The 25319-nt window shown below is 44.2% G+C and overlaps 6 protein-coding genes across 7 annotated transcripts; 5 read left to right on the forward strand and 1 right to left on the reverse strand.

The window, feature by feature from the left end:
* Window positions 1-119: 119 nt before the first annotated feature.
* Window positions 120-2055, reverse strand: LOC103987346 (curcumin synthase 2). The gene is made up of 2 exons (XM_009405625.3): window positions 1515-2055; window positions 120-1339 (listed from the first exon to the last, which is right to left on the reverse strand). Exons 1-2 carry the CDS (start codon window positions 1780-1782, stop codon window positions 348-350), a joined length of 1260 nt encoding a protein of 419 aa, XP_009403900.2. The 5' UTR covers window positions 1783-2055; the 3' UTR covers window positions 120-347.
* A 779-nt stretch (window positions 2056-2834) lies between these two features.
* On the forward strand, window positions 2835-6781 carry LOC135614581 (ornithine carbamoyltransferase, chloroplastic-like). Its single transcript, XM_065112085.1, has 5 exons — window positions 2835-3111; window positions 3671-4005; window positions 5369-5500; window positions 5583-5858; window positions 6376-6781. Exons 1-5 carry the CDS (start codon window positions 2901-2903, stop codon window positions 6556-6558), a joined length of 1137 nt encoding a protein of 378 aa, XP_064968157.1. The 5' UTR covers window positions 2835-2900; the 3' UTR covers window positions 6559-6781.
* A 610-nt stretch (window positions 6782-7391) lies between these two features.
* Window positions 7392-12128, forward strand: LOC103987348 (proteasome subunit alpha type-1). Its single transcript, XM_009405627.3, has 2 exons — window positions 7392-7881; window positions 11396-12128. Exons 1-2 carry the CDS (start codon window positions 7531-7533, stop codon window positions 11894-11896), a joined length of 852 nt encoding a protein of 283 aa, XP_009403902.2. The 5' UTR covers window positions 7392-7530; the 3' UTR covers window positions 11897-12128.
* A 477-nt stretch (window positions 12129-12605) lies between these two features.
* LOC103987349 (protein RER1A) lies at window positions 12606-15941 on the forward strand. The gene is made up of 4 exons (XM_009405628.3): window positions 12606-12905; window positions 13014-13413; window positions 15077-15257; window positions 15590-15941. Exons 2-4 carry the CDS (start codon window positions 13073-13075, stop codon window positions 15638-15640), a joined length of 573 nt encoding a protein of 190 aa, XP_009403903.2. The 5' UTR covers window positions 12606-12905; window positions 13014-13072; the 3' UTR covers window positions 15641-15941.
* Window positions 15942-17961: 2020 nt separating this feature from the next.
* LOC135614582 (tubby-like F-box protein 5) lies at window positions 17962-20950 on the forward strand. 2 transcript variants are annotated; one of them, XM_065112087.1, is made up of 5 exons: window positions 17962-18259; window positions 18471-19165; window positions 19297-19384; window positions 19681-19813; window positions 19899-20950. In XM_065112087.1, the coding sequence occupies exons 2-5, from the start codon at window positions 18782-18784 to the stop codon at window positions 20566-20568; spliced, it is 1275 nt and encodes a 424-aa protein (XP_064968159.1). In that variant the 5' UTR covers window positions 17962-18259; window positions 18471-18781; the 3' UTR covers window positions 20569-20950. The 2 variants fall into 2 exon arrangements, with proteins under 2 accessions (XP_064968159.1, XP_064968160.1); XM_065112088.1 differs by having other exon boundaries at window positions 18488-19165.
* Window positions 20951-22151: 1201 nt separating this feature from the next.
* LOC135613454 (uncharacterized) lies at window positions 22152-23844 on the forward strand. The gene is made up of 5 exons (XM_065110483.1): window positions 22152-22802; window positions 22928-23007; window positions 23200-23318; window positions 23447-23523; window positions 23705-23844. Exons 1-5 carry the CDS (start codon window positions 22409-22411, stop codon window positions 23728-23730), a joined length of 696 nt encoding a protein of 231 aa, XP_064966555.1. The 5' UTR covers window positions 22152-22408; the 3' UTR covers window positions 23731-23844.
* The last annotated feature ends 1475 nt before the right edge of the window (window positions 23845-25319 follow it).

Genomic DNA, 25319 nt, shown 5'->3' on the forward strand with positions numbered 1-25319 from the left:
CTATGTGGATGGCTGAAATATATTGCTTCTAATAATGCTCTCCTTTTGAGCTTACCCCCTCTGCTTATTGAACTATGACCTCTCTCGGTTAAGCATGAAACTAATTCTGGACTGGTATGTATATGATTCGTCGTCAGGACGACGTTGGCTCCAATCAGATCAGAGGAAAATTAGATGACAAAACACAACCTTATTTTACAGACTCACATCGCGTTTCCTTCTCCTTTTTCTCCTACAAAGACATACTGAGAGAAAGGAAGGAGGGATGATTAAACGTGAGAGAAGATACCAGATGGATTACTCGCATGCCGGGAGGGACATCGTTGATTAAGGCTCCGTCGAGAATCCTAGAGCGGCACGCTGCGAAGCACCACGGTCTCGATGGTGAGCCCGGGGCCAAACCCGAAGAGCACACCCAACTCTAGTCCGTATCCGGTGGTCGCCCGCCCCTCCCTCACCGACCGCTTCCTCACCTCGTCCATCACGAAGTAGACAGTGGCGCTCTGCATGTTCCCGTACTCGGCGAACACATGCCGCGCCGTGCTGAGCTTCTCTTGCTGCAGCCCCAGCTTGACCTCGATAGCGTCCATGATCGACCAGTTCCCAGGGTGCGCCACCCAGAAGACGTCATTCCAGTCGGTGATCCCCAGAGGCTCGAAAGCCTCCGATAGGCTTTTATCGATGTTGTCGGCGATGATCATGGGCAGCTGGTTGAAGAAGTGGAAGGTGAGGCCGACCTCCCTGAGGTGGCCTCCGACGGCTTTCGAGCTCTCCGGTACCGTCACTTGCGTGGCCGACATGATCTCGTAGATCGGCTTCTCGACGCCTTGGACGGGCTCCGCCCCGACGATGACCGCGGCCGCCCCGTCTCCGAATCCCGCCTGCCCTGCGAGCGCCTGGAAGTCGTGCTCGTCCGGACCCCGGAAGCTGAGGACGGTGATCTCGCAGGACACCACGAGCACGCGCGCCCCTGTGTTGTTCTCGGCGATGTCCTTGGCGATGCGAAGCATGGCGGCGCCCATATGGCAGGCCTGTCCGTAGAGCATGATCCGGTTGACAGACAACGGCAGGCCAAGGAGCATTGCGAGGCGGTAATCGGCGCCGGGCATGTCGATGCCGCTGATGGAACAGAAGACCAAGTGGGTGATGTCGGAGTTGGGGCGGCCCCACTCGTCGATGGCCTTGGCGGCGGCTTCCTTAGCCAGCTTGGGCACCTCCTCCACCACGATCTCCTGCCGGTCGTCGAAAGATGGCTCCATGTAGGAGCACAGTTTGGGCCTCTCCTTGAGGATCGCCTCCGTGAGATGCAGGTAGCGCCGCTTCACCATGGTCTTCTCGCCTGCACGGAACATATAACATACGGTTGGATACGATAGTTAGTGTCGCCTTTGAACTTTGAACACAGCAAATCACTCGAGGCAAAGATGAAGAAGGAGGTAATCGTTCATTATTCTTCTTCCAAGGATGGTATGCTAGATTTGTAGAGAAGAAAACTATATAGATCAGGGTCTTACAGATACGACGGAACTTGTGCTTCAGATCCTGCTTCTGCTCGGAGTTGGTGACGCGGAAGTAGTAGTCCGGGTACGTGCTCTGCTCGTAGAGGTTGGGAGGATTGGCGGTGCCGATGGCCATGATGGTGGCCGGACCTTGAGCCCTCTGCGCCTTGCGTATGGCGTGGAAGCTGCCCATTTCTGCAAACTCGGAAGGAATCGGCCGGCAGCAGGTATGCAATCGCCGATGATGGGTTGAGTTCAAGGGGGAAGCGGGAAGACGAGGCATAAGTACTCCCGTTCGTCGGCTATATAAAGAGGAAATGGTTCATGCGACAGTAGTAGCAAATGTGGCAGTAGGAGCACTATTCTTCATGAAATCTTATCCAAAGAATAGGCCTTTGAGCGGCCGCGCTTCTGTGTCTCCTCTGTTCCTGATGAGCGAGCCTTCTGTTCATTAGAGGTCCTTCAACGCAGGCTGATGTGTCGCCACCAACTCCCTCTGTTGCGGACGAGCACGCCGTTCCCGTCACTGGTCGCAGAATTCTGAATGCATCCACCACTCACAGATGTCGAGAGCAATCATCGAATATATAATAAAAGGGAAGCCACTCAAGGAAGAGGACGACGCATGACCAACCAATCCATTTGACGGACACGTAACGTATCCTCTTGGGATTTGCTGATGCAACTACAACGTATTGCAGCCGTGGATTGATGCAACAAAGGAAAATTGTCGAGGAAGAGGGTCACAGTTGAGCAGGTTGAAGCTGAGGTCTCTCTCTCTCTTTGGTGGAGTGGGTGACATGCATCTTGCGAGGAAAACAATATTTAACTCCGAAAATTAGAACATTAGTCTTTTTCCTACGATGCACTATCGGCATAGGTGATAGCAACCCTTCAAATCTTTCTCGTAAGGTTTCGATCGGCATAATCTTGCGTGCTAATTAAGCTTGGTTAGAGAGAGCATCACATCACATATGACAAGAAAGTTTTTGAAACTTAAGTATTTATATCTGTTTAAATCAACTATTAACAGTATGATGATAAATCAGAAAAATAATTAATACGTCTTTAAACTCATAGATAATAGTCATTTATTATTAAAAACCTAATTATTTTGGATAAATGTTAATTGGAGAGTCCTATTAGAAGATATTGAGTCTTTTACCCGTTAAGGATCCCGTTTTACAGTGAAGGTCCACAAAACATGAGGTCCGACCCAGTAAGGTCCGACTAATCAGATGGACGGTGCTGATCTACATGATAATTGTGGGGAGGAATAAGGTGGTCATTAATGGAAAGATGAGGCATGTTTAGGTAAAACAACATGCTTCCGGTATAATAAAAGGGCGAACCCCCAGGGGGACGGTGGGCGAGATAGGCTCGGCACCAACAAAACCCCAAATGGCGGCAGTGACCATCTTCGGCAGCGCTTCCCTCCACTCCTCCATTGCCGACCCTGTCGGAGGAGGGAGTCTCAGGCGATCGTCGGCTCCTCGGCGTCTTCCCTCTTCGTCTACCCCGGCGCGGTTCTTCGGCACCCGCGGTAGTCGGATCTCATGCCGCTCCTCTGCGCCCGCACACTCCGCCATTTCCCGATCCAAAGAAAGCGAACGTAAGGCTTCCTCCCGTGCGCTGAGATCTTTCTTCACTTGTCGATCGGTGTGCCCCATCGTCGTGTGCGATTTGATCGCTTCTGTATTTGGAGACTATAGGGTTTCACGACATGGGACGACCCTCGTAGTTTTTGTTGTTAATACATGATTCACGAATAGCGTAGAGATTCTCGTGCTTTAGAGGCTTTTCTATTGAATGCAAGGAAATTCTGTGACCAACACCGTTATTCTTAGCTGGAAATGTTGGTTGACTGCTTACGGATGTTCCTTAGAGATCGCCAGAGAAGCATTGTCTTGTCATTACTGTTTCCAGAATTGTTTTCATTCACCGTAGTTAGATCAAAGAGAATTCTAGGAACGATTGCGGACCAAATTCTTTAGTTTTTCTTTACCTTGGTTCACCGACAGTTTTGAGAGGATAATAATTTATAGTTTCCGTCCATGCCAACTGATGATGGGCTATTTATGCTCTACTTAAGAGAACTAACCCAAAACCTGCTGGAGACTTTTAAGTCACGGTCACATTCCTAACTTTTATTGTTGCAAATCTTTATGCAGTGAAATCAGGACCGAAGGATTTTCTCCACATCAGCGACTTTGACAAGGCTACAATCCTTAAGATCATCAATCAGGCAGCGGAGGTCAAGGCACTGTTAAAATCAGGAGACAGAACTTTCCTTCCCTTCAAAGGAAAGACGATGGCCATGATTTTTGCTAAGCCATCCATGAGAACCCGTGTTTCATTTGAGACGGGCTTCTTCTTGCTTGGCGGCCATGCCATTTACCTAGGTCCTGATGATATCCAAATGGGTAAGCGTGAGGAAACTCGTGATGTTGCTAGAGTACTTTCGCGCTACAATGACGTCATTATGGCACGTGTATTCGCCCATCAGGTATGATGGATATCTGCATTGGCATGTGTATTTAATACTAGGGTATTATGTGGCTATTATTTGATCTGCATGTCTGATAATCGCATGTCGATGCTGGCATTGTCCTTAAATTGGTATTATTTCAATTTGTCCTGTAATATGATGTGTACATGCCTTTAGATTCCCTTCCACTAGCAATCCATGATCTTTTTAATTCTTCAGATTGGAAGCTTTCAGCTACCCAAGTTTGCATCTCTTGCAATTTTCTCTTCCGCGGTTCAACAGTATGAGATGTTACTATTCATGGTTTTGACATTTGAGTTTGTCGAACTATGTGATGTTAGAGAAGGTGTGAAACTTGTACACCTTCTTGCATGCTTAACTGTTGTGAGATGATTTTGTGTGTTTCATTACTGATGTTTTACCTTTATATTTCTCTACTCCAGCATTACCTTTCATGTGGATTTTCCTAGTTTAGGTAATGACACCAATCTACCAGAAATGTACTGGTACTGATTTTCATTTAAGTTAATTATAAGGAAAATCATGATCTTATGAAGATAAGATCTCGACAGACTTAGTGTCTTCTTATCTTACCGATAAACGTCGAAAACATTTTTTTTGAATCATTATACTTTAATTAATAATACATTGTGGTAGCTGTGACGAGTTTAAAAGCTTAAATTCCAAATTGAAAAGATTTTAGTGTACGATTTTAGATTAATTTGGTTTCTACAACACATTATGATATATATCCTATTGTGTCAATTTTTATTGATCTTCTTAAAATATTTGAATTATATTGTGTCAATACATCTAAACACGGTTAACAAATTCACACCACGAATTTGCAGTATATGAACCAACGTCTTCGTATACATGTTGCACAAACTCCAAATATGCAACTGTGATCTACCTCGTGCTGTTGGATAATCAAATACTTTGTATCTACACAATTCTAGTCAGCATGTAGGAATCCTTTCAAAGTGCTCAAGGTTCAAAATTTGTGTCAGACATGAGAGAACACCTTACAAGATGTTATGAAACTAAAACCTCTAGATTATCAAATGTATGTATACATGGATGTCTTTGGTGCACCATTATGTGGATCAGAATAAAGTTTTAGCATGCATGCTCTTGTGGAAGTAGACTTGCTGTAGCTTATTTCTCATTCTTTATGTTTTTCTCTTTTAACTAGTAAATCTAGTAAACTTGTGGGACTTCCCGCATCCTATGCTGATAAATTTCATGCACGTATTGTTTATTTTGGATCATTGGAGGTATAACAGGATAATGCATCGACCTGCATATATATCTAAGATGAGGTGTTTCTTATTTCTGCTCGTGCATACGTCTTATACTTTCATTTCTATGATTATTGCAGGATATTTTGGACCTTGCCAAATATTCTTCAGTACCAGTTATAAATGGCCTGACTGACTATAACCATCCATGCCAGATAATGGCTGATGCTCTTACAATTGTTGAACATATTGGTCAGTTGGAAGGAACCAAGGTCAGCTACTTGTAAGAAAGTATTTTAAATGTGATATGATTAGAAACTAGTAGATTCTAGTTAAATTGCAATTCTCTTGCAGATTGTCTACATTGGAGATGGGAACAATATTGTCCACTCATGGCTTCTGTTGGCATCTGTAGTTCCTTTCCACTTTGTATGTGCTTGCCCAAAAGGATTCGAGCCAGATGAAAAGACAGTTGATAAGGCAAGAAATGCTGGAATTAGCATGATAGAGATTACAAATGACCCCAAGGAGGCAGTACGAGGAGCAGATGTTGTGTATTCAGATGTTTGGGCTAGCATGGGCCAAAAAGAGGAGGCTGCATACAGAAAGCAAAAGTTCCAAGGTTTTCAGGTACATCGGGCTTGATTTTTCTTCCATTTGTTCTTTTGTGTGACTAGACATAACTCACTTATATAAATGTCAGTCTCAAAGTAAAATGGTAACTGGGTTTCTTTAAATAAGGTGCTGGACAGGTTACCAGTCATAACTCCCAAAATCTTATGCCAATTTTGTTGCTTCTTTAAATTACATTGGTTAACCTTAATTTACATTAATCAAACCATGCTTAGTATAACTTAGTGGTTTTCTGGCCTGAAGAAGTCTGGTCAGTTTATGGTCGAGCAATTATCATCTGTATTATATGCAACCAGCTGAAATGATCATCTGTAGCCTCAGTGTGTGTTCTAATTAAAATCTTTAAGTTTGTTAGTACACTTGTTCTTGGGTTGAATTGTGTAGTGTGTGGTAAAACACCCAAATGATATGCCAATCATTTTTAAGTGAAAATGATACTGATGCTTAATCCACAATTGATGTGTTTAGGTTTTTCTCGAATTCTCAAGGACTGATATCTATTTATGTTTGGCAGATTGATGAATCATTGATGGAGATTGCAGGACCAAAAGCTTATTTTATGCATTGCTTACCAGCGGAGAGAGGCATTGAGGTCACTGATGGTGTCATTGAAGCGCCCAACTCCATCGTCTTCCCCCAGGCTGAGAACCGTATGCATGCTCAGAATGCCATCATGCTCCACTTATTTGGTCTCTAGGATTGTATTTGTTCCTTTCGAGAGATAAGGCTACATCTGGGCCATCCATTGACCACTCGATCTGTGTGTGTCTTCTTCTCAGTAGAATCCTCAAGTTGGACTTTGTAGTGGCACTTTGTTGGGTTTTCAGTTAGTGGACCTGCGGCAGATCAGATAAATAGCGACATGTAAGGAGTTGTCTTTGTCGAATGCCATCTCTTTTCTCCCTTGGGATCGCTGTCCAGATTGGCTTAAGCGCAAGTACACACTAGTGATGATACTGTCTTACGCATCACGTTACACCACGCAGGGCGCGGCGGGCAAGGTTTCATGGTGGTGTTCCGTTTTAGAGTTATATTTCTGAGTATTTTTGAGCGTGTTAACTACTAGTCTAATCGATAATGAGTATTTTTTGAATGCGTTAACTAGTTTAATCAATAAATATGTTGACAGTTCATCACAAGATCCCAAATTTGAAATCTGTTTTTGCCTTGTATCAGTTCATTACAAGGTTCTTATCTCCTGCTTTCGTCTCATCCTAGTAAAAAAAAAAACGTGTATATATATGTATGTATAAAAGAAGGGTCAGCGATGGAGATTCTGGGGAGACATTTCACTTGTATATGAAGAAGTCATGATGGAAAGTGGGCGAGCCCATTTCGATTAGGTAACACGGGTGGGAGGGAGGGTCATCTTGGATATAGCTGATCCGAGGCAGGCGGGAGGTCATTCGGGTCTTCACCCGATGAGTAACCCGATTCGGGTCAGACGGGCCTTGGCCCGTGAGTAGGTCTCTTTAATAAAGAAACCTGATACGAGCCGGACCGGACCGGACCAACCGCGGGCCTTGACTTGGGGAGGAAGCAAAACCCTCGACGCCCGCCGCGAGCAGAAGGCCGGAAGGGACTACTAATGTGATGATGGAGTAGATCTGAGATGTACCATCGGAAAGAACAATAACAACGGGAGAGGAGAAGAGCTGACGGAGAAGAGATGTTTCGGAACCAGTATGACACCGACGTGACGACGTGGAGCCCGGCGGGGCGTCTGTTCCAGGTAGAATACGCCATGGAGGCCGTCAAGCAGGGGGCTGCCGCCGTCGGCCTCCGCTCCACCTCCCACGTTGTCCTCGCCACCGTCAACAAGGCCGCCTCGGACCTCTCTTCCCACCAGCGCAAGGTCTTCAAGATCGACGACCACATCGGCGTCGCCATCGCTGGTCTCACCGCCGACGGACGCGTGCTCTCCCGCTATCTCCGCAACGAATGCATCAACCACTCCTTCGTCTACGAGTCCCCCCTCCCCGTCTCTCGCCTCGTCGTCCGCCTCGCCGACAAGGCCCAGGTCCCGCTCTCCCCTTCCCCCTTCTATTCCCCTTCTCTCGTCCCTTCGAGAATCCAATTCAATTCACGATCCATGAACTCTTTGCAACTTCTTTAGGGTTTAGCAAGCGATGTATCCCAGAAAGGAAATCTGTTTCGATAACATTTCTAGGTTGCCCTAAATATTTCTATGTTGGTTACAACGGAAGCGAGGGGCAAGGATCTTAGGATTCGATGCAGGAAGAGGGAAATGTTTCGTTTCTCATTTTTGATGGATGCTCATGGATCTGATGGTGGTGTGCTTTGATTCCTTCTGCTGGTGTTGATCCCTTGTGTGCGACGTTCTTGCTCATGTTGGTCTGATGGATCACTAGATTCCAAGCTAACTTGGCGCTAGCAACCAACCATAGGCCGTCGATGGTTTTTTGAGCTCTGATCATCCTCGCCCCTTTTAGATCTAAATAAGCCAGAACTAGAGAGCTTATGGAGTCATAGTTGACTGCATATTTTGTGTTAGCAAGTTAACAAGTTTCATTGGTTATGTTGCACATTTTTGTTACCATAAGCAGTTTAACCTTGCATCACACTGGTCTAAACGGTTGTGTTACCTGGCTATTATTCGTTCTCATGTTTAGGTTCCCTTTGATGGTTTTTTTTTTTTAATGTTTTGTTGGAATGTCACCTCTTTTGTTGAGAGCAATAGGTTTACTGCAATTTCAGATTATTATTGGAATCCATTTCCATAGTTGGATGACCCTGTCAATTGACACTTTTTCATCATGTTTGTGCTTTCTTATAGCATTTATATACTATTTCCTCTTTCTTTAATGCATTTCTAGCCTCATATCTCGCACTTCCAATTTAGACTTTTGTTATCTTTTATTTATGTTATTTTTCATATGCATCAAATTAATTCTCTGCAGATTCAGTTATATGTAGGAATCTTAAAAGTCAGTCGGTTGTCTACGCTGATTTGCCTTTTTTTCTTGTTTGTGCTCTTCTGGATTTTATGCTATTTTGTCCTTCTTAATGTACTTTATAATCTATTGCCATGCTCTCACTTTAGTTAGACTAATTTTGTTATCTTATAATTTTTCTGTATTGGACTACTTTTCTGCATTTGCAATTGTTCAAGATGTCCAATTCTTTTAAAGCCTAACATGCTGCCATGAATTATGTCGAAATATAATCTATAATTAGAGCTCCTCCATAGAATGGATGTCTGTGTGGCCATTGGGCTTGGAGGGTTAACGTCCACCATTTAGATTTTGCAACAACCTGCCTTACGACCGTGTGTTTACCCTCATCTTTTGTTAATTTCTTTTGTTTTTGTTGTATTTTTCATGTCATAATATTTTTTTTATTTGCTTTTTTTTTATTTTAATACCAGATTCCATCGAGCTTGGCACTAAGTGGGCCTTGCCTATCAAAGCCTTGCACGTTGCCTCTTGCGTGGCACTTAAGTACCGTTAAGAGTTTTACATCTCAGTGCACCTCTAGCCTCTGATAACTTATGTGGTCAAAAGACTAGAGTTTGTCCGTGGAATGTGGGTGCTGTGGGTCATCAAAATTGGGTATTTAGATTTGTCTAAATTTCTTAAGGAAAAAAAGAGGGAGAATGTTCAAAAGCCTGTCAAGTGCTAGATGAAATTCTAGGAAATCCAACTATCCTCACAGAAAAGCGTGCTACAGGAGCAGCCTAATCCAATTTTATTTGTGCTGAGATGTGGCTGATCTTATGGTTGTTTCTTTCTCCATTGGCAATCAAACATCTACAAGATCATATTTCATTTCAAGCTTGTTCAACCAAGTCTAGTGAAGACTAACTGTATTGAATAGCTTGGCCAGGATAAAAATCTATGTTTAATTTCTTTCTATGTCCGTACCTGCTTGCTAATTCATACTGTAACGTATCACTTCATTAGTTGGCGATTTTTTTTCCAAGCGCACAAGTGGGTTATTTCCTCTGTATTGAAATAAAGAGGTGACGGTAGTACTATTATGTTCAAAGAGTAGATAAAGGATGTTAGAAACCATACAGTCAACAGGATAATCAAATTCAGTGTTTTCTCTCGTCACTTCATAGATGTCATTATAATTCTTTGTAGCATGATTTTTTTTTTGATAAAAAGTGAAGTGAGTGCGTAATTCTCCGAAGCTCTTTTTTAGTTTTTTTTTCTTTATTGTTAATTGTGTTGATTTATTATTTACCAACTTATGGACCATTTCCTGTTATAAAATTATGGATAAAGAATATACACCTTTAATTTTTCATTTATTATCCTGGTTTATAATTTGTAGCCATAAGGATACAATAAAAAATCATAGAGTTTGTTCGGTTTTTTTATAACTGTTGCAACCCAATCTTGTGTCAATGCTCCTCCGTTTTTTGCAAATATTTATGAAGATTTAACATCAGACTTGAACAATGCGGAGGCACATATTGTGAAAATACAAATCACGTTTTAACGAAAAAATGCAGAAAAAATAAGACTTGAAAGTGCCATAGAGCCATAGAGAATGAAGAAGAACAAATTGTGGTTCAATTATCCTCAAAACATATGATTTGCCACCATAGTTGGTAAGTTCTGCCTTCTAATATAAAATAGGCATGCACTAAATTTTGATATTTGACTCTTTACTTTTCTATTAATTTTGAAAGCTTTTTCCAGCTCATTTTCTATTACTTTGGTTATGACTATTATTGACTTGTGAAATACCTATTGGTTGATCTATAATGTCCCATTAAGGTGGGTGACGGGTTTCATATTCAATTTTTTTTAATTAATTAATTAAGATATAATTCTTTTTAATACAGTATTGCATCTATATGCATCTTTATGTGTTTGAGAGATGAGTTTATGTCAAAATTTCCTTAGATTTGTTAATCTATGCAGGAGACTACCACCTTTACATTATTGATCATGTATTGTTATTCTTCAATTGATTTTTAATTTACCTTTTTATGCTTGAGAAGAGGAGCCTTGGCACCACACTGCGGTTGTTTCTGTGTGACTTCAGTGACTAGGGTTGGATTCTATATCTCTCTACTTGCAGAGGTAAGTTGGTAGACTATGATTGTAACACCCCGATTAGTTTCACATCGGAAGTGGGTAAGACTAAGATCGACTTATAAGGGTCTGATGAGTGTACTATTATCGACTTTAGCTTAAGTATATTGATCAACGGTTTTGGTCAAACGAAGTTGATGTGCCAGTTAACTTATCAAGCCCGAGTCGTAACAATGATCCTCCCTGAACCCCACAATAGTGTGATCCTTGTCCACTAAAATATCTTTCTTTTACACACATCTTCTTTATGATTCTCCGTTGAATCTATCTCTTTAGACTTTATCCAGGGATTTGGTGTGAGCTACGAAAGATTCACTGGGTGGGCATTCTCTTATCTTGCCCATTTCTTGTTTTAGCTGATTTTAGCTGCATGCTTGTTGGTTTTAATATCTTCAAACTTCATATTATTTTATGGAAATTGATATGAGGGGTTCTGTGGCATCATAGTTGTAATGTCTATTGCAGGTCTGCACACAGCGTTCTTGGAAAAGGCCCTTTGGCGTGGGTCTACTTGTTGCCGGATTAGATGAGACCGGAGCTCACCTCTACTATAACTGTCCCAGTGGTAACTACTTTGAGTACCAGGCATTTGCAATCGGATCCCGCTCCCAGGCTGCAAAAACTTTCATGGAGCGCAGATTTGAGGCCTTCAACGGTTATTCTCGTGATGAACTGATCAAAGACGCACTTTTTGCCATAAAGGAGACATTGCAAGGAGAGAAGCTGACCAGTTCCATCTGCACCGTTGCTGTTGTCGGAATTGGCGAGCCATTTCACATGCTTGATCAGAAGACAATACAGGAAGTGATTGATTCAATAGAGATCAAAGAAGATGATGCTTCTGCTGCAGCTGCAGATCAAGCTCCCATGCAAGAGGAGGACAAGAGCTCAGAAGCTGCAGCTGCAGATCAAGCTTCCATGCAAGAGGAGGACAAGAGCTCAGAAGCTGCTCCAATGGATATTTGATCCATATATAAAAGAGTACAAACGTTTCACCACAAGAGCGTTGGTGTTTAGAGATTGTCACCTGTTGTTTGCATTATTGCTTTTCGACATGGTTCCTTCCTGCTTGAACTTACGATGCCAAATGTTAAACAGAACCTGTGCCTTACAAATTGGTTTTAGGTTGACAATGGATTTGGGACGATGACATTGTACCATCCATTTTAATATTAGCCCGTGACAAGGGTGTGTGGCATGTAATGTGCTGCTGAGTTTGTTAGGTACGTGGTGATGACCGTGCAGGCTGCCAACCGGAGAAGCATTAAGGTGAGGTTTTCTCTGGTAAATTGGTCATGCGATCCTGCTCGGCTGTTGTTGGAACAACAGCAAACTGAGCTCCCAAGTCTTGACACTCCGGTATGTTTATTTTAAGAAAAGCACGCTATCTTTCTTTTTATTATTGTTGGTACTTCATACGCGTCAATCAATTTGGCGGGCTGTACCAAAAACTGGAGGAGTGAAAACTGTTTGATCGACTCGAGCGAATGAGGACACATCAATCGCTAGGTCGTGTAACTTTCCCACGTGGACGAAGCGCCGAGCCTTATTTCTTAGTCGGAATCAATCATGTGGGCTTTCGTTGTCGTTTCATGAACGTAATTGAGCCCAACGCGACCTTGTTGGGCCGACGCGGTGGTAACACGGGCTTCAGCCTATGGTGACTCGTCATTCCATTCCTTTTCCTTCCGGACCAACCACCGAGCTTCCCCCGCGTCTCTCGGAGCAAATACGATCCAGGCTTGCCCGTTCTTCGCTCGCTTGATCCAAAAGTCCCCTGGCGACATCCCTGATCTAGATCTCCTCCGCCTCCCAGCCCTCGTCTCTCCGGTTCTCTCGAACCCTTTTCTCCCTGGATCCACCACCCCCGCGCTTCGATCCCTCCGGACGCCTAGGGTTCCGCTCTCCCACCGTATTCATTCCTGATTGGAATCCTCTTCACCTCTAGCGGAGGAAGAAAGACTTGATATTGGAGGTGAGTTGTCGGTGCTGCTTCTGTTTTTTGTTTTCTATTTCGTTTCTTGTTTTGAGCCCTAATCTTCAAAGTAGCTGACCTTTTCGTTATCCCCTTTTCACGATTTAGGGTTCGTACCTGAAATAACATCCTCGTCAAGAGCGGAGATTTTTTGAGGTGTAGAATCGATGGAAGCCGATGGCGCAGCCGCTTCGTTTCCCCTGGCAAAGTGGAGAAGCGACTTCTCCAGGGCGTTCCAGCACTACCTGGATAAATCGACTCCTCATATGACTGGAAGATGGCTTGGTACTGTTGGAGTTGCAGCGATCTACTTCCTGCGAGTTTACTTTGTCCAGGGATTTTACATCATCACCTACGGGCTCGGGATCTATCTGCTTAATCTATTGATTGGGTTCTTGTCGCCTCTGGTGGATCCGGAGATTGAAGTTTCGGACGGCCCCGCCTTGCCTACAAAGGGCTCCGATGAGTTCAAACCCTTTGTTCGCCGTCTTCCCGAGTTCAAGTTCTGGTAAACTTTAACCTGTTTTTGCTTCCTCGTCGAAAATTTTCAGGCATTTGCTTTTTTCCTCATTCTGCTTGCTTTGTGTTTATTTGAAATCTGTAAACGTAGATCTGCTTTTCCATAACTCCCCTCAACTTCAGAAAGCAAGATTAACCGTTGGATAACTTGCGATGAGTAAATAGAGTTGTTCTAGCTATATGTACTTCCACAGGGTTGTGAGCCTCTGTTATCCATTGGAATGCGCTACAGAGGAATAAGGAATGTATAGTTTTGATGGTTTTTGGTGATTCCTCCATTGCTTCAGTGACCTTTGGTGCCCCCCTAGCCAAATTCTTATTTTGGTAGCATAAATGGTTATAATGTTATATAGCCAATAATGTTTGATAGATTCCGTGGGATGTGTTTCCATCCTACTCTAACCGTTTAACACTACGCCACGTAATCCTACCTATTTTTTATTGGAAGAGAAATCAGCAAGAATTGAGAAGGATGGAAGGCATATGAGATGGTGGTATTACAAGGAGGCACATGGCTACCACAAATTTGCCTCCCCTTTTGTTCTTCTTCCTCATTTTCCCCGACGATTTAAATTCGTTCACCTGCATTCTTTAGATCCTTTTGTGCAAACTCATGCACCATTCTCCAATCATCAGCCAATCACCATACTTTTGGTCTTATCCTGGGCCAACTTCAGCAGGTTCCCAGGTTTCCGGGCTAATTTTAGCAGACTATGGATTAAGTGCTGACCCAACAATCCGATTCAGTCAATCCATTATTGTTATCTGCCAAGAGTTCCTGAACATTCTCTGTGTATGACTGGGAATATTCTTTTTATTAATAATTGTATGTTAATAATCACACATGTAATATTCTCTTTTTCTATTAGCCTGAAGTATCTGCTAGGATGACAAAGAATATTTGTGAACTTACTTGATTTAGCTTTTATATCCTATTTGTTTTCTCGAGGAATAGTGAACATAAGATCAAAGCATTCCAAATTTGCAACAAAGAAATATTTACCACAGTTTATTTTTTTGTTATTTGGATATCTGTATTTTTTTTCTCATCATGAGGATTAGGATATCACGTTTTCAAGAGTGTCGGTAAGTCACCGTGAGACCAGAATTGGTCTGTGATGGCGACACAGTTGATGAGGATTTTAGAGCATCCCCAGTAAGCAGAGATGAAAATGGTCAGCGACAAGGGTAGTGGCAAGCAAGTTAACAATCCAGTATCTGATCATGGTGTTAGATTGCGGCCTGGAATCATGTCATCTGACATTTACTTTGGTTTCCAAATCACCCCAATGACCTTAGTTGATAGAGCCCGAGCTTGTTCAAGCCCAAAACTATTATGCAAATGTTATTTTTACCACAAATTTTTGCCCAAGTTATTTGTCTGTGGTCTTGGAGAGGGTTTTTTATCCTGTTTACTCGAGCAATATACAGTTGTGGATGCATGCATGTGTAGACATGCAACCATGCAAGAGACAAATAAAGTGATTGTTTCTTTCTATCTGCAAATATAATCTCTTAATTTGTATTTTCTAACTGTTAGCGATTGTGAACTGTTTTATCTGTTTGTTTCTATTTATATTTTGTTTCTGATGAATTTCTCCAGTCTGTGGTGGAGACTGTGAACTTAACTAGCTGAAATTCATTTTTCCTAGGTATTCCATAACAAAGGCCTTCTGTGTTGCTTTTGCAATGACTTTCTTCTCCGTGTTTGATGTTCCTGTCTTTTGGCCCATACTAGTGTGCTACTGGATTGTTCTTTTCGTCCTAACAATGAAGCGCCAAATTGTACACATGATCAAGTACAAGTACGTCCCATTCAACGTAGGGAAGCAGGTGAACACAATAAAACTTCATGTTGCATCATCTGACTGTTCCACTTTCTTAAAAATGATTTGCATGAGTTCTTTATTATGAGATTCGAATGAATCGGAGCCTTAAGACTCCTAAGGATTGAGATCTAAACACTCGAATAGGGGGGTAAGTAGCTTTAGCTGTATTGTTGAGATCAATAAGCACTTGGCTTTGGAGGCAGCCCAAAAAGTATTTTGTTCTTGTTTTATTTAGGAACCATATGGCTGCGTATTTTTTATGCAGGGTGCTTCAGCTTAAAATTAACTAGCTCGAATACTTAAATTTTTAACCTGGTTTTAATGGTTTTGAATCAGAAATATGGAGGGAAAAAGGGTCCTGGAAGCAGCAGTCTGTCCAAGGATTGATGGACGGTAGGAGAAGCCAAGGGCAGGGCACTCGTATATCTAGTAGCATTAATGAGACTGAGATGACTCTCGGTCCGCCGGACCCCTCGAAGGAGGACAGCTATTTGTTCGGACCAGTTATTACCTATGCTTACACATTGTCATCCTCTCACTCTTCTACTTGTTTAGCTAATGTAGCTAATGCTGCCCGTGGTGCTATTGTTTGCACGATAGCTAATGTTTGCAATATTATTATTCAAGATTCCACCAGAGCATAAACTGGTTGATCATGTTATTATGATTAGTAAGATTTCCCGATAAATTGAGGCGCTGTTAACTCTGTCCATCTTCCATCGATCGATCAGGAAAAAATGAAGCTGGCTTCACCTGCTGGACCGATGAGCAGTAGTACTTTTGGAAGATGATTTTTATATGGTCAGTAGTTTGCTCATTTCCATTTGTTCAGCACGATCAAGAGAAAGAGGTGCGGGCCCCAACATTAGTCTTTGGAATAGGTGAGTCACAAGTATGGTTCTTTCCTTCCTTTTTGGGTTACGAAAGTGACTTAAGATAGACGAGAACAAAGTATCATTAAAAGACATATTCTGCTGAAGGAGGATCTCACATTCTAAAATAAATCCAAACTTCGGTGGCATGCAGATCTCCTGAAAAGCAATCGGAATTCGCAAGGGCAGCAGATCTCCATGAAGAGATGATGCTTGGATAACTCCATCCCGAGGCACAAGAGACCAAAAGATGGATGGATTCTGCTTTAATTTCATAATAAGTAAATAAAAGAGGAAGATGAATTAGTAGTGTGGAAATCTCAATTAAAATTTCCAAATCACTGCCTTTTTCTTTTAAGAATCAAAAGATGGATCCTCGTCTTTTAGAATTCTTTCTAATGAATCTCCCTTCTTTCCCCCTTTTGGTTGGTAGTTAAGAGTATACGGGCTGACAGCAGCTATCATACAACCTCGGCCGTAAGTGTTATTTTTGGGTGCCACAAGAGAGGTATGTATACTCGCTAAAAAGTGGTTGGTCAAGGAATCATAGGGGGTGCTCGAGAAGCCTAATTCTTGCAGTGGTAGCAAAGCCTCCACCGACCGCTGGATCGACGTACAGCTAATTCTTGTGCTTTACACTTTCAACAAAGGGGGAGCACTAATTATTACTCTCATGTGCGGAAGGCCATCAGACGCTCTGGATGAGGACGGATCTCATAGGAGGGAGACAGCTCCTTGATCCAATCCCTAGTTTAATATTTATTCTCCTCACAGTCAGTCACCTCTTTCTAAGTAAAAGTAAATAAATAAATAAATAAAAGAGTTTTAAATTTCAAAGCCTAAATCTGAACCGTGGAATGCCATTTCATTACATCCATGCAGCAATCGAGACAGGCGAGGCAGGAGACCGACCGACCGGCCACATGAATCCCAGTTGCGATGCCAGGCTTTTCGATTTGAAAACCACATGTGTCTCCTCCTCCGTGTTCATCTAACGCTCACAGGATGAGCATCACATGGGCCTCCTCCTCTCCTGTTTTATATATGCACACACCTCTCTCGCTCTCTCGACTGTTCATCACTGTAAACTTAGCCCAAGGCTCATGATAGCTGGGGGACCTACTAAGAGGCTCGCGTTCCGCCTTTGGAACTTGTCTCGGTTCGAAGGAGCCACGCCACTTGGTACCTCTCCGGTCTCACACCTCCACTCGGAGATGATCTCAAGACGCAAAATCTGACTTGCCCTCATCATCCCTTGTGAATCTACACCACGGTCGATTTAAGATTTGTATCTCCGTTTGGGATTAGGGGCATCGGGTACTCGTGTCCGCGGCAATTCTCTAGGCTACGGTGGAGCAAACGGAACATAAGAAGAAGACGCCAAGAGCGAGCAAGGGTGATGATGATGATGATGAACAAGGAGAGTGAGGACAAATGGCGCTTGGGTTGTGCACCCATGATTTCTCAGTCAAAAACTAGTCAGACGTGATCTGATGAAACGACATGGTCAGATGGGTGGTTGGATTTGAAACTGCGCCCCTGAGCGATCCGACTCACATGCAGCGTTCATAGATTTGTGCTAATCGAAGCCCAGCCTGCGTCGTCTAGTCATCAATGTTGGATCCCCACACACTCTCTCTCTCTCTCTCTCTCTCTCTCTCATCCACATTTTCTGAAACGCATGTCAAGTCTTTTTCTTTCTCATTTTTTTCCTAATTTAAAAGACAGCATTTCTTTTGGGGGGGTTTCTGTAGCCTCTCAAAATTCAATCTGCACAATAAATAATGTTGCCTTCGACCAACACTTTGCAGCCACTCCAGATTTTGAGAGAGAGAGAGAGAGAGAGAGAGAGAGAGAGAATCAAGGAAGGAGAAAGGAGTATATATATACATATGTATATATAGCTTTTGGGTGGGTAAAGGTTGGAGTCTTTTTTTGGGATCCAAGAGGTTCTTGGTGGGTGCAACCTCTCTGAGGGCTTCGTTCTCCGCCAATTGGTGTTTTGTTTCCATCTGAGCCGAGCAAAAGGGAGGAAATTTTCTTTTGGAAGGAAGAAAGAACAAAGAAAACGATTTGATTCGATCGATCGATGTTTCTTTGGCGGACGAAAGCGATGAACTAACAAAAGTGGAAGGTAAGTCGGTTTGCCTTTTGCGATCACCCTCGTCGCCCATATCCCGACTCTCCCTCGGTTCTTGAGAATCCTCGAGAAATCTACATCCTCCTGCCTCCGTCGGAGGAGGAAAAGAAAGCGAGAGAAAATGTGGATGGAGCGAAAAAGATGGCCACCCCTTTCTTGTTCTTCGCTGATGTCTGCCATGCTTTTTCTTGTTTCTTGATCACAGAGTCTCATCCGCTTCAGATTCTTGAGAAACCTAAGCTGGCTGTCGGCTTCGGAGGGAAGGCGGAAGGCTTGAATGGAGACATCTGTAATCTTCCCTGATTCATAGGGAGGAGGAGGAGGAGAGAGAGAAGCGCTTTCCTTGGATCGCGTTCTCTCCGGATCTAGTTAATATCAAAGACTGCATCTTTGATTGATGCGGTTCAAATGCCAAGAACTCCCTTTTGATTCAAGCTTCGCCCGGCGGTCTCTCCTGATCCTGCTGCAATCCCCCGTACTTTCGGATCCGTGTCTAACGAAGAAGGGGTGGGCGAAATGCCGCTTAAGAGCCTCGTCCGCGAGCTGAAGGAGATGCGGGACGGCATGGGGAGCACGCCCAGGAGAGGAGGAGGCGGCGGCGTAGGAGGTGGAGCCCCCGCCACCGAAGGGATGATGTACGGGCACAGCCGTGGAGATGCCCGGCATCAGTGGTCCGGTCGACTGGAGCCGGAGCAACAGCAAGGGAGGTGGGCGAACCTTCCGCCGGAGCTGCTGTTGGATGTCATCCGGCGGGTGGAGGAGAGCGAGGTGTTGTGGCCGGCGAGGAAACATGTGCTGGCGTGCGCCGCAGTGTGCCGTTCGTGGCGGGACATCACGAAGGAGGTGGTCAAGACCCCCGAGCAATGTGGCCGGATCACCTTCCCCATCTCCCTCAAGCAGGTTGCCTTCCTCTCCCATCTCCTTCATCTTACATTTAGCTTCCAGGCTCACATAGCCTGCGCTTTCTTCCTCTGAAAACTTCGATGGTTCCAATCTTTGTTTTAAATCTCGGCTCGTTTGTTTGAGATTAGCCTGGGCCTCGAGACACTCCAATCCAATGCTTCATCCGAAGGGAGCGAGCGACGTCGACCTTCCTCTTGTTCCTCGGTCTGAGCCCATGTAAGCCATTTTCTCTGTTCCTTGCTCTTTGTTTCAGAAACGATCCTGTTGTGAATGAATACTTCTCGTGATCTCGTTCTTGCATCGCCCAATTTGTCGAAATTTACTTGTGATTTGTCATCACTACTACGGAATTGCTTCCATCAGTTTCTTGAACGATTCATTCATGCGTAAAATTGCCGACTTCGTCAAACCAGAACAAGTCAAGCATGGTGGAGTGGGTGTGGGTAGCAGAGTTGGATTGCTATGCATAACTTGCACATGGTAATGTTGGTCACCATCTTTGATCCTTGCAGCACTGCAAGGACAGAATGACAAGCTTTTGCTGGCAGCACGCAAGATCAGACGCGCAACCAGCACCGACTTTGTGATCTCGCTGACCGCTGATGATTTCTCTCGAGCTAGCAGTAGCTATATTGGAAAAGTGAGGCAAGTGATCTCCTCTGCTTTCACTCCGAATCGCATCATCTACTCCTTGCTGATTCCCTTACTGCCTTTTTGGGATCTTCTCCAGGTCAAACTTTCTGGGAACCAAGTTCACCGTCTATGATAGCCAGCCTCCTCATGACGCTGCAATGTCTTCGAGCAACCGTTCCACTCGAAGGATCCACTCCAAGCAAGTTTCGCCGAGAGTGCCTGCCGTCAATTATGGCATCGCTTCCATCTCTTACGAACTTAACGTCCTGCGAACTCGAGGGCCGAGGAGAATCCAGTGCACGATGCGCTCGATTCCCATCTCCTCCATCCAGGAAGGTGGGAGCGTCCCAACGCCCACGAGTTTCCTTCACCCCATTATTAGCCAACGAGTCTGCTGCAGCTTAGCGGTGGCAAAGGGCAAGCAACCTGCGATAGATGTCTCTTCCACCCCTGCAAGTGCACCTGTCCGGACTAATGGGGAGCCACTCGTTCTGAAGAACAAAGCCCCCAGATGGCATGAGCAGCTTCAGTGCTGGTGCTTGAACTTTAGAGGACGAGTCACAGTGGCTTCCGTCAAGAATTTCCAGCTCGTGGCAGCTGTGGATCCTTCCTACGGCGTTTCTCCGGCAGAACAAGAAAAAGTGATTCTCCAGTTTGGGAAAATAGGAAAGGACATTTTCACCATGGATTATCGCTATCCCCTCTCTGCGTTTCAGGCATTTGCGATTTGCTTGACAAGCTTTGACACTAAGCCAGCATGTGAATAGCGATAGGTACCCAACCATTTCCCCTGTTCTCTCCCGGATGTCTACTTCCTTCCTCAATATTCGACTATGTTCTTCACCTGGGGAAAGTCCGGTTTGCAACTGCCGTTTGTCTAGTTTGGGATCTCGCAAGGGGAGATGGTTGCCGTCGTCAAACGCTTATGGTGTCGCAACTGCTTGAGATATATGCTTTTATGCTCTGTCCATATCTACAGCCCACCTTCGAATTAAGTGTCTCTTTTCCGACATTGTCATGTATTCGGACTGCGGAACTTGATTCATCTAATGTCTAGTTTGAAGAGGGTCTCATGTAGACACAATCATTATCTCAAGCTCTCAATGTTACGGTCGAAGTGCAAGTATGACCATTTCACGGTATGTTCAACGCAACTGTATCTTTAGTTTGTGGATGCAATCTCAGTTGGCCAGACTTCTTATTCTCGTCGAGGCTATACCTAAGTGTGTGTTTGAGCTGGAGTTTTGTGAAAGAAGAATCCTCGAGGGTTGGATAGATTCTGTCTAGTCCTTGGATTTGTGAGGCATAGTTGGCTCGCTAGAAAGGAATTAGCGACCATCTCTCGATCAACTGGCCTGGAATTAGGTTCTGCAAATTTAGCTTTACGTGATGATTCCCTGACTCCTCCATCGACGTATACGGAGGTTGCTGTGGCTCGCGATGTTTCCCCTTCTTGGTTGCTACGACTTGTCGATTTCAAGATCTTCTTTTTGTATAGATGTTGCGTGCTCCGTACCTTCTTAGTGACGCCTGTTTACTGCTTGTCTTGTATCGAGAAGAGTGAGCATAATATGCTACGAGATTCAATCTCAACTCCGAACAAAATATACACCTCCACGAAAATTGATCGAAAACCTTTCTAACCAAGAAATCAATGAACTCCGACGAGGTAAATGGCTGCCAAGGACGAAGAGAGAACTCATGGCTAGTATTTCTTACTGTACGTAGGACTTGCATCTATCGGGCGGCGCCCACGAACGATCATTGCGGTCAAAGCAAGTAAAGGAGCACGCATTGTGATGCTCATAAAAAGCCGTGCGCTACGGTTGAATCGCCGAGAAATTTCGCTGCGCGTTAGCTAAAATGTCCAGATTTTGAGGCGAACAGCGACTCTGTTTGATTCAAAATTAATGGTACGTTTGGAGGATTAATTATATATTATCTTTTACAGTTAATTATTTCATATCTCATCCCTATATTTTTTTTAAAATAATTTATATATTTTAATAATATCGATTTTGTTAATAAATAATAATAATTTTAACGTAAATACAAAGTGACCCTCACGTCTCTTAGTCGCTCTCCTCATCCACAACAATTATCTCGTGGCTCTCAACGATACTATCGTCCATCATCACTAACATCGTTTCGTCATAATCCATAAAAATATTTTTTTTTATTTCATATTTTCGTTGATAAAATCGATGATGTTATGGTATTATATGTTTCTATTTTTATAATTATAAAAATATTTTGTATAATTTTTTAAAAATATAAAAAATTAGGATACTAAATATAATTAAATAGGAAACAACATGTAATTAGCGCATGGGGTGCGTCGTATCAAAACTCAACCGAGTCAACTCACTGGCTGGGCGGTGGAGACCAGAGGGGCTGCCATCTCAGTCCCTCATCCCAACCGAAGGATCATCCGGTGATGGAACACTCGTAGTTCGCGTACATTCATGACTACCAAAGCCTTGGTGCCTTCCAACTGAATCCATGCGTTGTGCGCCTGTTCTTTCCTGATGACCTCTCTCCGTATTTTGTCTTTCTTTCTATTATTAGTAGTACACACACAGATTGCATAAGGAAGGCGAGTAGCGGATGAAGCAGAGAGAAAGCAGGAGAAGAAGAAGGAGAAGCGAGAAGAAGAGGTGCAATACTCTTTTTGGTTTCATCATCGTCGTCATAATTATCATTATCACCACCATAAGAAGGAAAAGAAGGAGGGGAATAAGAAGGAACGCGACCGAGGACGGCATGGAGACGCTGGATGAGGAGGTGGAGGAGTACAGCTGGAGGGACGTGGTGCTGCCGGCGTTGATCCCGGTGGTGCAGGAGCCGGTGGAGCTGGAGCGAGAGAGCAGGCAGCGACGGCGCGGCCGGGACATCCTGGTGGCGGTGGACCACGGCCCCAACAGCCAGCACGCCCTCCACTGGGCCCTCGCCCACCTCTGCCGCCTCGCCGACACCCTCCACTTCGTCCACGTCGTCCACAGTAGGCTCTTCTATCCTTCCTCGGACATGTCCTCCACTTGATCTATTTTTCTCTGGGTAGAACACAACAAGTCGGTCTCTGTTTCTGCTTCTCTCTGTTCCGAGTGACACATCACAACTCCATAGGTGTTCAGGACGAGGTGCTGTACGAGGTCAGTAAGCAGCGAATGGACGAGCTGGCCGTCGAGGCCCTCCAGATTGCCATGGTAATGCTGCTGCCTTCCATCTAGCGCAGGACATGGCCATCGTAGCTAGCTGAACCAAACCACTTTAGCAGCCTTAAAGTTGCAGTAGAATATGAGTCCGATCCATACACTTTTCCCCTCGTAAACATGACACCAATTTATATACGTCGTAACGTCTCGCAACAAAGTAAAAGAACACGGGAATGCGTTCAGGTGAGGTCGCAGGGTCGCATCGTGGAAGGGGAGGCCGGGAAGATGATATGTCGAGAGGCGGAGAGGTTAAAGCCGGCAGCCTTGGTGATGGGAACCCGCGGGCGAGGCCGCATTCAAAGGTAATAAACCCCGTCCTTTTTCTTTTCTTCATCCCTCACGAACGCGAGCCATGAGACGACAGAATGACTCGATTTGCGCAAACATCGATCGTCATCGATTCAGGGCTTTTCTCTTTGTGTGTTTGCAGTGTGTTGCAGGGCAGCGTCAGCGAGTACTGCTTCCGTCATTGTAAAGCAGCACCGGTCATCATCGTTCCGGGGAAAGGTCGGCAGCAACGCCCTTTACACTAATTGTTTGTTCCATTACACCATCGGTGTGCATGCAAGGAATGGACCCTCTCTCGAAATCAAAGAGGGAAAGAAAAAGAACAGTGAAGAGAGCCCCCTATTGCATGTACTTCTCTTGTGATCAACAATCGATCAATCGCATCTTATTTGCTTCGCAGAAGCCGGCGATCGGTCTGTCATCTGATGGGGCGCCGCAGGGAATTAAGTTGCCTTGTTGTACCTGCTTTCGTTGATTATTTGGCTAATATCAGAACCAGCATCAGCCCGGTGGGTCGATGATGGCAATTTCTCGGTGCTACTCTTTCGTAGTTCTTGATTCGTTTCGTATGCCCACGAATCTGTCTCTGCCCGACAGTGAAGCACTGGAAGAAACTTTGTCGTTCATGATCACTATTATCACCTATGCATTTGCATTCGACATTATCGATTTCTTCTCTTAGAACATCGACTCCTGCAAGATCAATGAAACCGCCATATCCACCAGCCGCATGTAAATCCACGGGACTCGAACAAGCTAAGTTGATCATACATGTTCTGTATGAGAACAGAAAAACCTAATATGTTAGGCTCAGACAGACGAATTCCATTCATCGACTCTGCTGAAGATGGCTATCAATAATTCTGAGAGATGATTCGATGCACCTAAATAATTAAGAAGAACATCTGAGAGAAAATGGAAAACATTATTCTTCACATGTATCCACAAACTCGTTCTTTTCTTTCCTTTTTCTCTTTAGAGAGTAAAATCAAAACGCTAAACTGTCTTCTTTTACATTTTCACGGCCATTAGCGTCCGACTTCCACACAAAGATAAAGTTGAAGTTGGTGGACGGTCTTGAAAGTTACTTCGGCCAAAGCCAACTGCATCATGTGAATGCTTCATCTTGAAGATACCAACCAACGCAGCTAAATAACTCGGCTGCTTCTCCGTGGAAGGCGCATCGTCATTATTTCCTCCTCCTCGCCAAATCCTCATCCCTCAACCGAAAGCTCCAGGCCACCATCCGAAAGGAGGAGGACTGCGAGTCTCTCCGGTGAAGGTGACCTGAGAAATCCCCATTTAAACATGGACCCAACCGCGAGTCACATCCATCTCTCGCTGTCCACAAAACAGTACAAAGAGGACCCCGACATCCTCTCCTCCGTGTGTGCAGACGAGTCCCATACATACTACGGATATGTGTATATATATAATATATTACTTAGCATGAATAGTTCGGGAGCAGTGATCCCACCTCTCCATCTCTTTCAGCAACACAAGGCAAGGATGGTGACCCGAAGAAACAAAGTTCCATGGCGAAGGTGGTGGCCTGGTGGGGATATGCATGGAAAGCTACTGCGCGTGCCGACCGGGGACCTATCCAGGACATGCAATGGCGATTAATTAGTTCAGATGTCTCATCGAATGGAACTTTTGTGAATGTGAAATGTGAAAGGATGGGCTACTTTTAACTGCTCCGAAGCAGTACCACTTAATGTCTAACACAGTGTAGTCGAGTTTTGGATTGTCATTCATTCTCTTGATGGATTTGCAGTGTGACCAATCTTGCATTGTCCGACACTATCTTTAAGCCAGCACAAACGGAGATCTTGCTTGACTAACAAGAGAAGGCATGACCGTGATTATTATGCCCTCAGACACTTTTGCTCGACGTTTACGGAAACAATCCTGCCATGTCATTTTTTAGGCTTTATCCTTTGTTGCTGATTCACAAATAGTAGATCGAAAAAGGTGTTGTTTCCCTTATAATCAAAAGCATCATTGAAGTTCCA

The sequence above is a fragment of the Musa acuminata genome, chromosome BXJ2-6 (genome assembly GCF_036884655.1).
Source record: "Musa acuminata AAA Group cultivar baxijiao chromosome BXJ2-6, Cavendish_Baxijiao_AAA, whole genome shotgun sequence".
Lineage (NCBI taxonomy): Eukaryota > Viridiplantae > Streptophyta > Magnoliopsida > Zingiberales > Musaceae > Musa > Musa acuminata.

Bases quoted from the DNA above. Each gene is read 5' to 3' on its own strand.
- LOC135613454 (XM_065110483.1), top strand. From the start codon at position 22,409: ATGAAGCAGAGAGAAAGCAGGAGAAGAAGAAGGAGAAGCGAGAAGAAG. The intron at 23,319-23,446 runs GTAATAAACCCC...GTGTGTTTGCAG, and splicing joins GGGCGAGGCCGCATTCAAAG to TGTGTTGCAGGGCAGCGTCA. The intron at 23,524-23,704 runs GTCGGCAGCAAC...TTTGCTTCGCAG, and splicing joins CATCATCGTTCCGGGGAAAG to AAGCCGGCGATCGGTCTGTC.
- LOC135614581 (XM_065112085.1), top strand. From the start codon at position 2,901: ATGGCGGCAGTGACCATCTTCGGCAGCGCTTCCCTCCACTCCTCCATT. The intron at 3,112-3,670 runs GTAAGGCTTCCT...ATCTTTATGCAG, and splicing joins CCGATCCAAAGAAAGCGAAC to TGAAATCAGGACCGAAGGAT. The intron at 5,501-5,582 runs GTCAGCTACTTG...ATTCTCTTGCAG, and splicing joins GTCAGTTGGAAGGAACCAAG to ATTGTCTACATTGGAGATGG.
- LOC103987348 (XM_009405627.3), top strand. From the start codon at position 7,531: ATGTTTCGGAACCAGTATGACACCGACGTGACGACGTGGAGCCCGGCG. The intron at 7,882-11,395 runs GTCCCGCTCTCC...TGTCTATTGCAG, and splicing joins GCCTCGCCGACAAGGCCCAG to GTCTGCACACAGCGTTCTTG.
- LOC135614582 (XM_065112087.1), top strand. From the start codon at position 18,782: ATGCCGCTTAAGAGCCTCGTCCGCGAGCTGAAGGAGATGCGGGACGGC. The intron at 19,166-19,296 runs GTTGCCTTCCTC...GTTTGAGATTAG, and splicing joins TCCCCATCTCCCTCAAGCAG to CCTGGGCCTCGAGACACTCC. The intron at 19,814-19,898 runs GCAAGTGATCTC...GATCTTCTCCAG, and splicing joins AGCTATATTGGAAAAGTGAG to GTCAAACTTTCTGGGAACCA.
- LOC103987349 (XM_009405628.3), top strand. From the start codon at position 13,073: ATGGAAGCCGATGGCGCAGCCGCTTCGTTTCCCCTGGCAAAGTGGAGA. The intron at 13,414-15,076 runs GTAAACTTTAAC...CATTTTTCCTAG, and splicing joins CTTCCCGAGTTCAAGTTCTG to GTATTCCATAACAAAGGCCT. The intron at 15,258-15,589 runs GTGAACACAATA...GTTTTGAATCAG, and splicing joins CATTCAACGTAGGGAAGCAG to AAATATGGAGGGAAAAAGGG.
- LOC103987346 (XM_009405625.3), bottom strand. From the start codon at position 1,782: ATGCCTCGTCTTCCCGCTTCCCCCTTGAACTCAACCCATCATCGGCGA. The intron at 1,340-1,514 runs GTAAGACCCTGA...TGTTCCGTGCAG, and splicing joins GCACAAGTTCCGTCGTATCT to GCGAGAAGACCATGGTGAAG.